At 39.8% G+C, this 16,918-nt stretch overlaps 1 protein-coding gene and 1 long non-coding RNA gene across 4 annotated transcripts in view; one reads left to right on the top strand and one right to left on the bottom strand.

Annotated features, from left to right (window-relative positions):
• Positions 1 to 16,918, bottom strand: part of PTPRG (protein tyrosine phosphatase receptor type G) — a 733,384-nt gene that overhangs the window by 52,348 nt on the left and 664,118 nt on the right. The window contains exons 14-15 of one of the 2 annotated variants that reach the window (XM_516564.8): positions 13,892 to 13,978; positions 1,287 to 1,378 (exon numbers count right to left, since the gene is read on the bottom strand). In XM_516564.8, the coding sequence (XP_516564.3) occupies positions 1,287 to 1,378; positions 13,892 to 13,978 (179 nt within the window). The remainder of the gene's footprint in view (positions 1 to 1,286; positions 1,379 to 13,891; positions 13,979 to 16,918) is intronic. The other variant, XM_001174413.7, reaches the window with a different exon arrangement.
• LOC104005583 (uncharacterized) overlaps positions 1 to 16,918 on the top strand; it is a 105,004-nt gene that overhangs the window by 81,032 nt on the left and 7,054 nt on the right. The window contains exon 5 of one of the 2 annotated variants that reach the window (XR_010155271.1): positions 1,459 to 2,923. The exons of the other annotated variant lie outside the window; for it this stretch is intronic. This is a non-coding gene — a long non-coding RNA (uncharacterized LOC104005583). Of the gene's footprint in view, positions 1 to 1,458; positions 2,924 to 16,918 lie in introns of those variants that run through there. 2 annotated transcript variants of the gene reach the window in all.

The following is a 16,918-nucleotide window of genomic DNA, read 5'->3' as shown; positions in this document are numbered from 1 at the left end:
AACTTATCCTATCTTTATGGGAATCAGTTTAGCAGCCACAAAATGCTCCAACAGGAAGTTAATCAGAGACTTTCTGTTAATCTTCTTGTTTCTGTGTGACAAGTTTTAGTGAGAAAAGCTGACTAGAATGTACAAAACATGGACAATCCCAGTAATATCTAATGACTTAGCAATATACAGACACATAACAGGGCAATTCAGTCCACAACCATAACCACACGTAGTGACAATCTGCAAACAATAGAAGCATTTCTCCATGGTACCCAAAGAATGACTGTAACTCTGAGTTTCACAGCCAAGACCTTTTTAGAACTTTAAGGAAATTTTTCTAACGTTCATTCATGTAAGTACTTAAAGAATACCTACTATGTGCCAAGAATTATTTTAGCACTGAGGATATAGCCACTTGCCCTTATAAAGCTCTCATTGTAGTGGGAAGAGAGCAAAGAAAAAAGTGAAATAAATAGCACATTAGCTGGTGGAAAGCATTATGGAGAATAGGGCAGATCAGCAGGATGGGGGAGCTTCAGGTGTGGAGGAGGGGTGGCATTATAATCAAAGTGATGCTTCTGTTTGCAAAAGAGTAATGTCAAGAGGATAGATGTATCTGAAATATCTGAAGATATGTATTTGGAAGCACATAATGAAACCAGGACGTAGAAAGTTAAAATCTGGCAAAGAAGAAGGGATGCCAAATAAAAATGGTGGGTGAGATCTTCAAATCCCACATCCTATTACACCTAACCCACTGCTGAACTTCTAAATGTCTATGGCATTTGCTAGGATTCACTACAGTGTGCACTCCATTATTCCCTACCCCAACACTAACCAAGTGCTTTATCTTCTTACTAGAAGAAAAGTGAAATATCCACCAGACCAGTAATGTATCCCTCTATTTCCACACAACCATCCTAAGAACCAAAACTTTGAACATTAAGATACATTATTTTAGAGGAAAGAATCTTAGAAAAATATCACCTTTAAAAAAATGTGTCACAAATTATGATTTAAAAATATAAGCACAAATTGCCTATGCAAATTAAATTTAGTCCAAGTAGATACTAAGAATGTTTTTGTACGGTTTTTCCCTTTTTTCTACTGTACTTCCCTTTCCTGCATATGACTGTATACTACGTTAACCCAGTTATTTGTTCTTCTAAAGAGAATTTCTTATACTGGGCAAGCTTTAAAAGGCTATAAAATATTTTGTTGTTTTATCACATAAAACTGAGAATAAAAGAGAAAAACAATTAGCCCATTGGAAATAAGAGCAGTGTCTTACTTACCCGGAATAGGAATAATAGGAATACTTTCATTAGGGACCACTCGAGGTGAACTGCTGTCTTCCACATAGAAATGAGCAGTCTGAAAACATTTTCTGTATAGAAAAGAGAAAAACATGTCAATAACAGAATATACTTTATTTGAGTTCATCTTCTTTTAATTCTTATTTTACAGATCTTCCCAGCTTTAAACATCACACAGCACTGAGGGTAAACTCATGTAAAAGTAACAAGATACAAGGACAACATTCAGCCTGTTGGAGGGGCCCAAAATTGCTACAGCATATCCATTTTTTTTTTTATCATCACCGCATCCAAACTGATAGTTCAAAGGGAAAGGCTTAGTATTTAACTACTCAAATACGTGAAAACATGGTAGAGAGTAAACCTACCACACAGAGTGCTAGGGTTATCTCACAATATTTTTAAATTTGGTATGTTACAGAGGAATAATTTGCTATTCTAAATCCCCAGCACCAAGTTCAAAACCACACCTTATATCCCCTTCCAACATCGTCATCAAACAGCCCAAGTACACAATAGCACCACATTGTTCATGCAAAGGCCCCCTAAGCCTCAGACAGCTCTTTAAAGGGGTCAGAGGGCTTCAGGAAGGCAAGCACTCAGAATCAGAGGCCCTTGCCAGACAACATCTGAGACAAGGTCTTGAAGCCCTTACGTGTCATCTGCTTGTTTGTTTTTTTTACCTGTATTTCAAGCAAAGCAGAGAGCACACACTGGTCATCATAGGACAGGCAATGAAGAGAAAAGCCATCAGCAGCTCACTCAGCCTCTGCCTCCGATGCTGGCTGGCCCTCAGCTTTCCTGCATCCACGTCACTGCTCATTGCGGCCCTAATGAGCTGCCGGAAGCACAGGCTGAATATTTAATGAAGCTGCTCAGCGTGAATGGCTATTGTGACCAGAGAAGGGTCCCTGTTCATTTGGCGGAGGGGCTTTACAATAGCTGGCCCTACTGCTGGGTCTTTTAGCCAAGCAGGCGGCATCCTTCTGCTGCACAGTGTCACTGGGATCTGTCCTCCTCTGGCGTCGCACACCAAACAACATTTACACACATTACAGCTTTGCTTTTTCTGGGGCCCGTATTCCAACTACCAGATAAGTCAACTTTTCTTCACAGTTGTCTTTGCTCAATCTAATCAAAAATATCCTGGGATGATTCCAATGGGCATACCCTGTTTCTATGAGGCCAAAGAAGGGGCTAGAGTTGGGAAGGTTAGAGAAAAATCAAGAAACTATAAAAAACAAGATCTCCTTGGGAGTGAAGAGACCACAGAGTTACAAAGATGTTTCCATCTCAGCTTTTATACAGGCTATTATAACCACACGCAATCAGAAATGATCACATGTCATAGTATGAAGCGCTGTTCTTTAAGCAGTGCCTATTTTCAGACGGAAAGTAGCTCTAAGCAGTTTCCATTTGGATAGTGCTCTAGAATCAATCTAGACTGCTGCTCCATACCATTAGGAGATTTTGAACGTCAGTTACTACAACTCTTGACACATGCCTCCCAGGACTACTCTAATAGAGCACTGAAGAAAAATGAGTGTGTTTTTTTTTGTTTCCTATGAATTGCTCAGCATTTATAATATAAATAATAAAACAAGTTTTCATCACTCTTTGCGTAGCTGCCTTTACCTAAATTTGTGAAGAACATAAGTTAGTCAGACTTAAGCTACATGGATATGAAATGCACATAATATTATAGGGCTCTGGTGCTAACCAAATCTTCTGAATGTAAAGCAATGGAAATCTATGTGAAACAAATTATTTTGATGTTTGAGATAACTTCCTTCTCTCTCTAAATTAGTTATTAAGTTTTCTACTATTGGATTCCTTCCTCTCCTCCCCCACCTTCTCCAATTTGCACAGATTTCCAGAATGTAACATAAAAGTTAAAACACAGGTTATGGACTTCACAAATGAATGAAAGCGTTAACCATCCAGTATCATAGCTAAGGAAAACCTGCTTTTGTTGAGTTAGAGGACAGCTATTCAACTACTTAATAGCCCAAATAAGTGCTCTAAGTCACTAAGATGAATGGGATGCAATTTACTGGGTTAGCCTTTAACTTGAAAAAAACAAATGCATGCAAGAAATAACTTTGATTTTAAGACCATAATTATTATGGCTATTAGACTTCTAAAATGTAAAGCTATTAGTAAATACAATTGTTATTGGCCAAGTTACTGTTAAAGTGACTTGGAAAGGATATATATATACTATATTGGAGATTTTTTCTTCCCTACAAGACAGGCAGACAGTTCAGCCAGTCTCAGTTATATGTGGAACTACAGGCCCCACATTATCTTTGAAAAAAGCAGTGTGTACTGAAGCAAATCACACTCTAGTGCCCCATGTGCTGCTGTTTATAATGGATTTTCCCTGGAGCAAAATAACACCATGATTGCCAGAGAAAAGCACACGACTGGGGATAAGGATCAGAAACCTGGGGGACAAAGCTCCGCATCTGTACCTTGCTGCACATCATGCACTTGCCTCCCACACAAATATATGGGTGGGCAACTAACTACAGAACTTTGTGGGGAATGTCTTCCCGTAGAATAAAGATTTCAATGGATTTGGCAAATGTTTATTCAGCACCCACTGCACAGCATCAAGTATGCAGACAACACATTCCTGCCGCTGTCTGCAATCCTTAAAACTACTTCCTTAAGCCTGGCTAAGCACTGGAGTAATTGATAAAGTATTATATAAGCAACAGATGATCTTTGCAGAAAAATTAGGCAAGACAAATGAACAAAAAGAAAAAAATCAATTAAAAACACCCAAAATCTTCCTCCTAGTGATGATCACTATTAATATTTTGAGGTCTATCCCTGTATACTTTTCCTCATTTATTCACTATTCCTTGATCAATCTGCAGTGAGGAGCTGGGAGCACAATGATAAACAAGACACACAAGGCACCTACTCTCCTTGTATTTATGTCTTCATGGGGAAAAATCCACAACAAGCAAATAAATTGCTTCAAATAGTCAAGAGCAATGAAGAAAATAAGAATGATGATGATGTGGTGGTAAATGAAGTCGGCTGAAGGAACGGACTTCACTGAGGAGGTGGCATTTGAGCTGAGGCCTGATTAAGGAGGTCTAACCCTGTAAAACTCTGGAGGAAGACCATTTTAGGCAGGTCAAGCAGCTAGTTGAAGAGCCTTAGAGCAGAGGGAGCTTGGTGCATTTTAGGAAACTGGAAGGAAGCCAGAGGCAAGGGAAAGGCTGTGGGAAGCAAGGTTGGAGAGGTGGGCCAGAGCCAGATCATGCAGGATCTAGCGACCAAAGAACCTTCACTGGTGTCTAGGAGCAGGGGACAGTCAATGAAAGGCTTTAATCCATGGAGAGGCACCATCTGATTTGCTTCTTTCAGAAAGCTCATTTTGGCTGCTACATGATGAATGGATTAGAGGGCAGCAGAAATGGAACAAGGAGATCAATCTGTGGGCTATTATTATAATCTCACCCAAATATAGACAGATGGGCTGTTTTCCTTTTTTTTTTTTCTGGGTATTGGGGGAGTAGGTATTTTATTTTATTTTGAGACGGAGTCTCGCTCTGTCATCCAGGCTGGAGTGCAGTGGCACGATCTCAGCTCACTGCAACCTCCGCCTCCCAGGTTCGGGCGATCCTCACGCCTCTCGTGCCTCAGCCTCCTAAGTAGCTGGGACTACATGGGGGTTTTATTTTAAAAAAACGGAATGAGATCATTCTATATGCATCTCTCCTTGATAACAAATATAGACTGGCATCCTCTTTATTAATGTTTGCTTAATCTTCCATTTCATGGAGGCATTACAATGCTGGTATTTAATTTATTCCTTTAATAACTATCTATTGGGGGGTCTACTCTGGGCCAGGGACTGATGAAGGTGGTCAGTCTATTGTCAGCTTTTCATGATCCTTAACAATATGAAGATGGTCCCTTTGCATGTACAAATTCTACACTGTGTTTAATACCTAAGAAAAGCAGCTGCATATCACATGACATTGTATTTTAACTTGCTCATTTCAGGGAATTTCCATGAGAAATTATGCTTCTTGACCTTCAGAGGTATCCAGGAATAAAAAAAGCAAAAGCAGGGATTTTGGAGAAAAGGAAAAGAAAAACACAAGTTTTAATGCCTCTAAACCTCTGAACTGTGATCTACTTAAGGAGGCAGTATTGTCTCTAATTTTGAGCTCAGGGGAATGGAGATAGAATTTCTCAAAGCGCTGCCCAGACACAGTGACTCACGCCTGTAATCCCAGCACTTTGGGAGGCCGAGGTGGGTGGATCACAAGTTTGAGACCAGCCTGGCCAAGATGGTGAAACCCCGTCTGTACTAAAAATACAAAAATTAGGCAGGTGTGGTGGCACGTGCCTGTAGTTCCAGCTACTCGGGAGGCTGAGGCAGAAGAAACGTTGGAACCTGGGAACCTGAGAGGCAGAGGTTGCAGTGAGCCGAGATCACACCACTGCACTCTAGCCTGGGCAACAGAGCAAGACTTGGTCTCAAAAAACAAACAAACAAACAAAAAAAAAAAAACGAAAGAAAAAAAGAAAGAAAGAAAAAAAAGAATTTCTCAAAGTGCTTACGTGTGTCACTGAGCGTGCAATTTCAATTTTCTATCTAGGTCTAATTCGCTTTCAACTAACTTACCCTTACATACCCTCCCTGAATGAATCAGATTTCTAGGATCACAAAGAGCCATTTTCCAAAATTATAATTTCTCTTCAGTGAACATTTGTATATGTAAGTACCCTAAAAAGGGAAATCAATGAAATAGATGTTTGTAATGAAAAAGTATGTTTACAAATTTAACTACAAAGTATAATCCAGTGATTCCCCACCATATATTTCATGTTTCCACCTCTGCCCTTTTACTTCTCATCCCTTCCCCAACGCCTGGGTGCTGTCTGTGCCCTTTAAGAAACTGAGGCCAGGTAACATTATTTTCACTGACTCTGACAGGCCTAGTAATGACCCATATTAGTTATCTTCTACTTCCCCCTATTGTACATTTGCAGCATATATCTTTCTGACACTTTAAGTTCTCTGATTTAGGTATGCCTTAATTTTGGAGGGCCCTGAACAGTCAGTCAGTCTGTCTCTCAGTCTCTCTCTCTCTTATCAGTAAAGTATCAGTCAAATGGTGGTTATTAACAAGCAGTGCATAGCTCTTTGGCTTAGGGAGCTTTTAGAATACCCAGGCAGGGTAAGCCCCATTCATGATGATTCTAACAGAGCAGGTGCAGGGTGGGGTATATATAGCTCTGTGTATTGTGAAGACTCCCTCTAGGGATTCTGGTATGTACTGTGTCCAATTATGAACCACTGTGAGAAAGGGAAAATGGCTCCTGAGAGTCCACCCTTGTGGACTGCTATACTTGTCTGGTAGGAAAATTAATTTCAGTTTCTATGAAGGCATTGAAGTTGTCAATATTTATTTCAATATTATTAATAATAATGATGTTCCGACATCCTGAATTCCAAGTTTCCTGCCACTTAAACAAACTGGAAAACCACTGTTTTAGATGGCTTTCTAAAGCCCACCCCCATCAACAAGATACCCAAGATAGAGGGACTTACATGAAACATTCACTGAATGCTCCCAGATGGGTACAAGAAAGAGCTCAGTTTGCACAAGTTATCTCCTCAGTTCGAACTCAGTGGGTATGTGAGACAGAATGAAAGTGAAACGGGAGATGTGAATCTGTTGGTCCCTAAGTTGGTCCCATTTCTCATATGCCTCTCACAGAGTAAGCATTTTGCCTCACTGAATGAGCGTCCCTGTTCAAAAGAATGCACTTTTCTTACAGCATAGCCCTAAATGCTACCGAAGTGCTTCTGGTGCTTGACCAAAGATGACTAACATGTTAGATCTATGCACATTTCTATAGAAAGTTCCAAGTAGCAGAGTGGAAGCAAGCTTCCTATGTTACTCTCCATTTGTTCATCCCTTTTTGGAAAACCAAACATGGGCTCATATATCTTCAAAAGATTTCTAAGAAAGGTTTGATTGGAAGTCCAGAGGGTAATGTGTGATAGTAGCTGATCAAATCTGTATGGCATCTGGTTAGCAGTTTTCTGGGTCTCAAGCCCACAACCCACACCTGTGGTCCAGATCTGTACAGTGTCTGAAGCCCTGATGGTAGCAATGTGCAAGTATGCATGGCTTCTTAAAAGCCCACATGGGACACATGAAGCTTGTGATTAGGAATATTTTCTCTTGGACTGAAATTTCTAAAAATAACCTTCCATGCTTTCAAATAAGGGAGATATTTTAAGGATAAAGACCTCTTTAAAAATAAAGTCTACTCTTGGGAAAACAGAGCACACACAACGTGCAGAGTACATCTTTTAGTCAGGATGTGAAACACATCGGCCAGTATCAGCTGTCAACGTCAAGTCCCTGAGCTCCCTGCTGAAAAATATACACTGCCAGCACATGACAGGTTCCAGTATGTTTAATTGGCCTTCTTGACTAATGAAACACACACACGCCCAGCTGCTCTGACAGTCCTTTATAAGTATTAATAAAATTCCAGTTATAGAGACTTACTACCCAAACAAAATGTAGCAAAATAACCAAAACAAACAAAAAGAAAACCTCTAGACTTCTGACCCCCCATTTCCACCCAGGAATTCTTAAGGAAGAATACCCAGAATGACCAAATTTCTGCATAAAGGCCTTTTCTTCTGTGGCTTCTGTTTTTCCGGGAACCTGTTTAGATAACCTCTGATATGAGCTAACAGTTTTCTTATATCTTTTTCTGCCCTTCTGACAAGAACCTGGAAATAATTTAGTGACCAATATTTTTCAGAAGCAAAGTGCTGAACTTGAGTGCAGAAAGACTGAACATTAGAAATGTCTGGAATTCCACACAACACTGCTGTATTAAAAAACAAACAAACAAACCAACCTCCTTAAAAGGCAGGTCTCCAAACCTGCTTACAGGAAAAAGGGGTTCCTGAGGTTTACAGACATCTGGGTCAACACGTACACCCACTCTGAGAAGCTTGGGATGTCACATTGTTCTCATCCAGGGTCCTCTGCTTACTACAACACTGCCCTGAACAACATCATGACTACTGGACATGGGCAGGGTGGAGGACCACAGTGTGGCCTCCAGACTCATATGAAAACCCAGAATCATGAACTAACTGATTGTTGGTATATAGGAATTAGAAACCAAGTGACTGTCTTCAAATTAAACTCAATGGTTCTATAATCACATCAGGGTGGCAAAGAGTTTATTAGCAGTGTGTAGCTCAAAATTCTAATTGCAGACTAGAGAGGGCAGTTAGCTGAGCTGCTGCTGAATATTAATTATACAGTCTTAACTGATTTACACGCTGCCCTCATTTAAATTTACAGTAGCATACCCGCTAATAATCCCATTTATTTTCATGCTGTCAAGAAAAGAAATCGCATTAATATTTACTTTTGTAAATGGATCTGTTGTAGTAAACCCTGCATGAATAAGAGCCACTTACAAATAGAAAGTTGAAAACGTTCACATGCTTTCAAGGAGGATGATTGAGAGCTGTATTAAAAAGGCATGGATTGATTCATTAGGGCAAAATGTTTCAAGAAATTGAAGTGACAAATACAACAATAAAAGAAAAAGGCTGTAGGCGTTGTTGGGCTTTTCCTCAAAGAGGAGTGTCTGAAATAACTCCGGGATTCCACTTGGAAAGGAGCCCAATGTAAGTTCTAAGTTGAGATTTTTCATATACAACAACTCACTTGCTGTTAAGTTTCTTTTATGGCATGTTAAGTGATTCAGTTTATAAAACTCAGTTTACACTTGTAGTATCTCTTCCGGAAGGGATCTTCTCAAAAGAAAAACTCAAACCAAAATATGTTTCTAGTGGCCATATTTTCCAAATCATAAAAGGGGGCGTGAGATTTGACAAATGTCAATGTGCTTTGGGGGATAATCAAATGGCAAGTTTCACATGAGGGCTGTGGAAGTCCCAGGGCATATGGCTGTCATACCTTAGATAAGCAGGGCTTAACAGATATGAGGAGAGAGAAAGGGAAAAGGGAAGAGAAAAGAGAACAAAATCATGCAGTGATGGACGGGGTGTGAAAGAGGAAACAGATACTAAAACGAGGAGAGAATGTTTCAAAAATATTTTGGATTTCACATGAATAGGAGAGATGGCCTAGTCGACTTTTGGTACAGTCAGAAGTGACAAAAATCTGATTCCCATAGTGAGAATTTTATTGGATGATTCAAATTGCCTGCAATTAACATCTTTAGGAAGGTGGGAGAAAATGATAAATTATAGGCACAAAAGTGGTCTCAAAACTATATTCTCTTAGCTAGGCATTAAGTTTGCCAAGAAATCCTTGCAGATACCTAGGTCTGACTGAAGTACTGGTAATACTTTCCAGGAGATAGGAGAGAAAAGGTCTCTTCAGAAACCACATTTTGATGAGACCGTGACAGTTCTTTTATTATAGCTGGCTTTGAGAAAGTGAGCCCTGGAAAGGACTTCCCAAGACTTCCAGCTATTACCTAGAAAAGAAGGCTTGAAGTCAGGGGCTTTAAGGTGTCTGTCTCACCCTTCAGACCCTAGACTGGAATATTCTGAACATCTGGACTGAGGCTTGAGGGGCTCTCCACCTCATTTGCCACAGTTTTAAGGCACTGACACAATATCCCACTGATTTTGGAAGGTTAACAGTGATGTGATAGTCCAACTCATTTTGGGGAGGAGGTAAGAAATGAAATTCACATTATATTTACTGCACATATTTTTCAGTATTTATAATCTAAAATGTCTGGGTAAAAGCCTCTTGGCAACTCCTTATTTTGTTAATATACTGATTGACTGTATTTTGCTGTGAGTGATATTTTAAGGATCTAAGAAGGTATTATATGCCTCTTCACTAAGCCCCAGATTGCAGTATTTTTTTTTAAATACTTGAGACCATCGGGGGGGGGGGGGAAGTAGATTCAGACATCACATGATCAACCAGGTTAAATTCCAAATGAATTTACTATTAAAATTTGAAACCATAAAAGTAATTTTAAAAAAGAGTAACCTCAGAATGGAGAGACTTTTAAAAGAAAACTCAAAATCTAGAAAACAAAGCAGAAAATATAGATAAATCTGATTATATAAACATCAAAGAACAACCATAAATACAGTTAAGAAGTAAACTATGAATTGGGAAAAAATATTTGCAACTCACATTGCTACCAAGGGATTATCTCTCTTCATTAGAAAAAGACCAATAACTCAAAGAAAAAACAAGCAAAAGATATAAACAGTTTACAGAAAAACAAATGGTTCAATCCCACTTATAGTAAGAGATAATACATTAAAACCACACCGAGACACCGTTTCTTTTTCACCTATGAGGTTAGTAAAAAGGCCAAAGTTTGACAATGCAGTGTGCTGGGTTGGCTGTAGGGAAATACGCATGCTCATAGACTGCAGAGAGAAGCCCACCTTGGTACCCCATTATGGAGGGCAACTTGGCACCATACATGCACAATAGCATGTACCTTGTGATACAGCCAATAAATTTTCCTCTGAAAATTTTCCTACAGACATGCTTATCCACTTGCAAAGTGACACATAAACTTATTCATCACACGATTGTTTATAATAACAAAAGACGGAGAACAATCAAAATGACAGCCACAGGGGATAGGTTAATTAAATCATGACACTTCTATACAAAGGAATACCATGCTTCTGTGTAAAAGGATGAGGAAATTATATAGGCATAGGGAAATCGTGTGTTAAGTGAGAACAGCAAGGCACATGATTGCATATGCTGTATTCCATTGTGTACAAGGAGATAAAAGGATATTCATTATTTGCTTATATATTATATATGTGTAGCAATCCCTGGAAGAATAGACAACAAACTAGCAATAGGGGCTACCTATTTGTGAGGAGGTAGGGAGCAGGGTGGGTGAGTGATGGGATGGTAATTTAGTGGTGCATAGAATTTTAAACTTTTTTATTTTGAATCATGTCAAGTATTACTTACTCAAAACTTAAATCAGCTTTATTAAAAAATTAAATACTTGGGTCTGATCTTCAATGTTTTTTTTCCTCTCCTTTCTGGGAGGATAATCACCTCTCACAGCTGTTGTCCTGCTTTTAGCAATTCTCTGTGCAACGCGTCTTAGCGGCACAGTCTCCTTCCTTCCTGCTGTGGGACAGGGAGATGACAGGGGCAGAAGAGTAATGCCACATGAAGTTAATGTGTAGGGATTCTGTAACAGCTCTTGTAGCTGTTTGGAGGGTTGCAATTTAGCTATCACTGGGGGCTCTTCTTCTGATTCCTGGCCACATTTTAGGTGGAGATACAAGCCAGGAAAGAAAATGAGAGCGGACTGAAAAAGGCAAAGGTGAGAGAGAGCCTGGTTGAAGGGCTTGCATTCCAGCCTCCTGCAGAAGCCTGACAGAGGTAGGGGGCACCCTGTCTTTCAAAGCCCTTTTATAGAACAGCAGCAGGATGGACATGGGTCAGGAAAGGAGGCAGCAAAAGTGCCTGGGGAGAGAGCATGGGGAAGGAGAGGGGACAGTGGGCCAGAATGAGGAATTGTACATTACAGCAGGGCGGCTAGCGTAAGAAGCACAGACATGGCGCCCCTTGAGGACAGGATCTGTATCTGGCCCATATCGTTTTCATGGAGTACTTAGCATAGCACATGTAGCTGTGAGAGGGGGTACTGCTCAGGATTCACACCGCTGCAGTGGAGTCCCAAGGCAACCACTTAGGCAGGGTGGCTTAGCCAAGTGACAACTTCTCAGAGCCTGAATTTCCTCATCTTCTCAATGGGTTAATATATTTCACACACTAAGCATTTTACATATACTACCCCCATTTAATCTTCACAAGAACCTCATGAAAAGTTGCTATCATTAGACTCATTTTCTAGATAAGGAAACTAAGGCCCTATGGGCCCTTCCTAGTTGCAGGGCCAGGAAGTGGCAGAGCTGCAGTTAGAACACATATCTCCCTGAGCCAAAGTCTGTCTTTTAAGCTGCTACACTATTTTAAAAAGTAAGTGATATGATTCACAATCAGAGGGATTCTATAAATACCTGTAGTTTCACAAGATGGTTCCCAACTCCTAGACCTAGATGAAACTGATTGTGCTTCCTTCACTGAGCAGCAGAGAAGATACCAGAGAGACTGGGGCATCTCTGTTAGGATCTAAAATATATCTATAATGGGCCCACTGATGTGGGGGTCGAAGTACATAAAAGAAATAGTCTGGCAGGCTACATCATCACTTCTGGGGAGGACTTGAAATTGGATGTGCATTTATCTTTGTGATATTCATAAGGTGATGCTGGCTTTTTAAAGTGTTATAGTCAAAAACACAACATATTTATAATGGACTGGGTATGACAGTTAAGCATTTAAGTGATGTCCAACGTCTTCCTCTCTTAAGATTAGTCTTTGACTCCAAAACTATACAGAGAAGTTTCTATTTCAGTTTCTATCCTTAGTTTTGAAAATGTATTAGAAATTAAAGACATTAATAAGCAAAAAGGGATCACAGAATAATTTAGTTACCAGTATTAGCAGTTATTGCTTTCCCTACAAGGCCAAAATTGCACAGTACAGTGTAAAAGAAAATAGATCATATACTTTCTCATTAATCTGTCACAACTCCTAAACTATACCTTCTCAGATTTCATAGGTTTATCTGATTATAATAGTTGGATATCTAAAATTTCATCTCAGTAATCTGATTTACCCACAACCAATGGAGATGAATCATTCCATGTAAAAATTCTAACATAAATCCTATAAATTGGTTCATTGAAAGTAAAAAGGGACTGCTCCTGACATAATATGGATTAGTGAATTAGTCTAATTAGCAATTTAATATTAAAAGATATTAATATTAAATACAGTTTGCCTAAGACAGGCCTTACAGAAATATTATCAAGAGACTCAAGTGTGGTGATTAAAACTGTACAATCATGAGTTCCAAACATTTATTATAAATCTTTCCAGGACAATAGTTTTTCCAAGTATTCAAACTATCCAGAACTCATATGCGTTTCCTTTTTAAAAAAAAAAAAAAACAACTTCACCATTCTTAAGGAAAAACACATAGTACATCCATGTTTGCTCACTTCTCTCTCCCCTTCCTACTCTTCATCCCTAACTTATCTACAAATTTAGGTTTCTAAGAGGTATTTTTCACATAAGGCTATATGCATGCATTATATGTTTTTTTAAAAGCTCAAAACCATGCAAATATCTGAAAATTTGGAAAGAAAATGGATGCAACACACATACAGACACACAAACATAGAGCACCCCCAGTACATACAAACCCAGAAACAAACAACACCCCCAAAACTGCAAAATAAAGCAAAGCAAGCACACACAGGACATACTTTTAATTGGTACCAGCTACCCACAAGCTGAATTGATATTTGCAAGTCTTACTTTTGGGAATTCAGGTAAAGCAGGTGAGTTTCAGCACTGTGCCATCTACAAGACTTCAATCCCCATGGCAACAAAACAAAAATTTGGCAAGCCAGTCCCGGCCATCAAGACGCCCCCGACTTAAGCTTGACCGCCCCTCACCTGCTCCCCTTCTCTCCTCTCTCCCCAGAAGAAGGCACTTCACGGAAACGTCTGGGAAAGCCCTTGGACTTTATTTTGTTACACCCTCTAAATGGACAAAAAACAAAAGAGAACAGGTGTAGAATACAGTATTTTCAATTGGCCACCAAGAGTTGCATACAAATGCCCTCCCCTCCCATCTAACACAGACAGACCCCGTCATCAGGCCTCATCTGTGACATTTTCAAAAGAGGATGCTTATGCACAAAGGAGCTTATGAGGAGCTTTTATGCTGAGGTAAGAAATACCCAGTGGGAACTTTACTCTTTTAAGTCATCTTTACATATTCGCAGCCTCTATTACCCTGGTGTTAATGGAAGGTTAGGATATCACAAACACAGTGATGACCCTTGTCATTCATATACCCACTCTTCCACCTTTGACACACTGCCCTGGCAAACAGAATGGCTTAAAATATCATTGGAGTAAAGTGAACTTGGAGATCATTTGGTCCTCCCTTCTGCCACAAATGTCTCTGAATTTGGTGCCATTAGACACATTTCGGGTTTTGTCTTTTACCCCATGCTTTCCTCTCATCTCAGAACAAACATTTTCTTAATTCACAATACAGATTGGAGAATAAATAGGAGAGGCACCTCAGGGAGATGGGAACAGCAGTTGGCAAGTTATTACTATATATTAAGTCCTATATTTAGTTTCCCCTTAAAACTTAAATAACTGTAGCATCTGAGACTTGGCTACAGAATTTGAAAGATGCACTTCCGTCACACAAGAACACTTGAAAGTATTTATTTAATTATATTTAGTCTCCCAAACCAGCTGGGCTATGGGATTTCACACTGAAATGATTCCTATTCTTTCCAAACTCTGTTGATAAAATAGCAATGACAAACTCAGATATATGGAAGTTCTCTTTTTTTGGAAGTTCTGTTGAGTCCCACAAAGAATTCTGAAGCCAGGTATGTAATTCCAAAGGAGTTAACATTTTGTTAACTATTGAGTCCGCTGGTGGTTTTTTACTTCTAGGAATGAACATCTCTAATTCTGGAGTGTTAGGTTTTCTTCACCCTTAATACAAGCTTTCGATGATTGTGTTAATTATTAGACTCCATATTGGGTAAAAGTGCTTGGCACAGGAACCAAAACTTGGAGAAGTCAAACTTGGAAATACGATTAAAAGGGGGGAGGGATTGCTGTAACACAGAACTTCTTGTCTCCCTCTATTGAGTACATCCTGGAACTACAACAACTGTCCTACAAACATCATGGATATACTCAGTGTGGCTACGAACATTAATCTGAAGAAATCATGAGTGTGTTGGAATGTTTTTACAAATTCTCATAAAAACTTGAAATTTGCAGCTTCCTAAAATATTTAGACTTTTTCTCAACCCTTAGCCCTACTCTGAATTCTGCCAGATTCACTCTTTCAGGAATTTTGGAGCAGAGCCGGCTATCTCCGCAGTTTTTCCTCACACACAATCACAGGCGCTTAAAACTACCACCCGTAAACTGACAACACTTTTGCTGAGAAGCAAATGCCACACAATCAATAACTAATATCTTGAATAATTGAGATATTTGAGGCTACCTGAGCAAACCAGCAGAACAGACATAATTAACCCTGGGGGGAGAAGACAGTTAATTCTGAGAAATCCAAAGAAAGATGGTTGTTACCTAGAATAGACTGAACATACAAGGAGTTTCCCTTTCCTGAAAAGTAAGCTTGGTTTAAAAATTTACCCACCCACCGCTTCCCTAACAGAATCAGTCCAGCTTTTTAAGTATCATGGAGCATGTTTAACTGGCAACCTTTAGCAGTGAATCTCTTTCCGCTTTTGTCTAATGACTATGTGTTAGCTTGTTCCAAGAGCTTCCACTGGCATCTCAGGGCCAACTCGACAGCAGGGGGCCGGTTACTATAACAACTGACAGCTCTCGTGAATTCTGAAAGGCCCCTGAGTAGCCATTTGGGAAACAGTTATTGAGCAAAAAGTTGCCTGGGATCCACAGCATTAGCTGCCATGTGACCCAGATCTCCCAGCACAGGCACATGGAGAAAGAAAAAAAGGGGTGACCACCTCCAGGAACAGTTTGGGGACCTCAAAAGACTCCCTACCCCCATCTCTTTTAGCATCTCAGAGCAAGATAGTTTAACACCACGGTGTCGTCATAAACTCAAACCCTCTGAGGCAAGCCATATTTTGGCACCACAAAATGTGCTTGAGCTCTCCCCAGTGGCTTGACACATTGTCAGGCTTTGAAAAGCTGAACTGTAAAAATTATTCCTAATGATTAAAAAAAAGTCTTGAAATATGGCCACAGATATGGGTTCCAAAAAGAAAAGAATGGCACACTCACCAGTTTTAAAAGAAAAAAAATGATGCCAGAATACCTGTGGTCCAGTAAATGGTCTGTTGGTAGAAAAGATGGTGATCACACAAACCCACCAAAAATAATGACTTGGAAGCTCAGAGTTTTTCAAACTAGACAAAGTTTTATATAAACCTACCTTTTGATTCTCACTCTCCCTCAGCATAAGAGGACATTGAGCAACCAGGACTGACCCAGTGCCTTTGTACATGTAGAATCTTCCAGAAAAGAATCTGATTCTACCCGTTAACAGTGGACTTTGCTTTGCATAAAGGAAGGGCAGTTTGGCAGAGTTTGCCCTAAGAAATAATGAATGTGCCATGATCCAGTGCTTCTGGGTCATCTCCTACACAGCGACCTCTGCCTGGAGCACTTATCCTTTTTCTTTTTCTTTCTTTTTTTTTTTTTTTGAGATGGAGTTTTGCTCTGTTGCCCAGGCTGGAGTGCAATGGCGTGATCTCCACCTACTGCATCCTCTGATTTTAAGCAATTCTCTGCCTCAGCCTCCCAAGTAGCTGGGATTACAGGCACCCACCACCACATCCGGCTAATTGTTTTTGTATTTTTAGTAGACGGGGTTTCACCATTTTGGCCAGGCTGTTCTTGAACTCCTGACCTCGTGATCCACCTACCTTGACCTCCCAAAGTGCTGAG

This window comes from Pan troglodytes, chromosome 2 (genome assembly GCF_028858775.2).
Source record: "Pan troglodytes isolate AG18354 chromosome 2, NHGRI_mPanTro3-v2.0_pri, whole genome shotgun sequence".
NCBI classification, from domain to species: domain Eukaryota; kingdom Metazoa; phylum Chordata; class Mammalia; order Primates; family Hominidae; genus Pan; species Pan troglodytes.
This window is presented reverse-complemented; position numbering and strand designations above follow the sequence as displayed.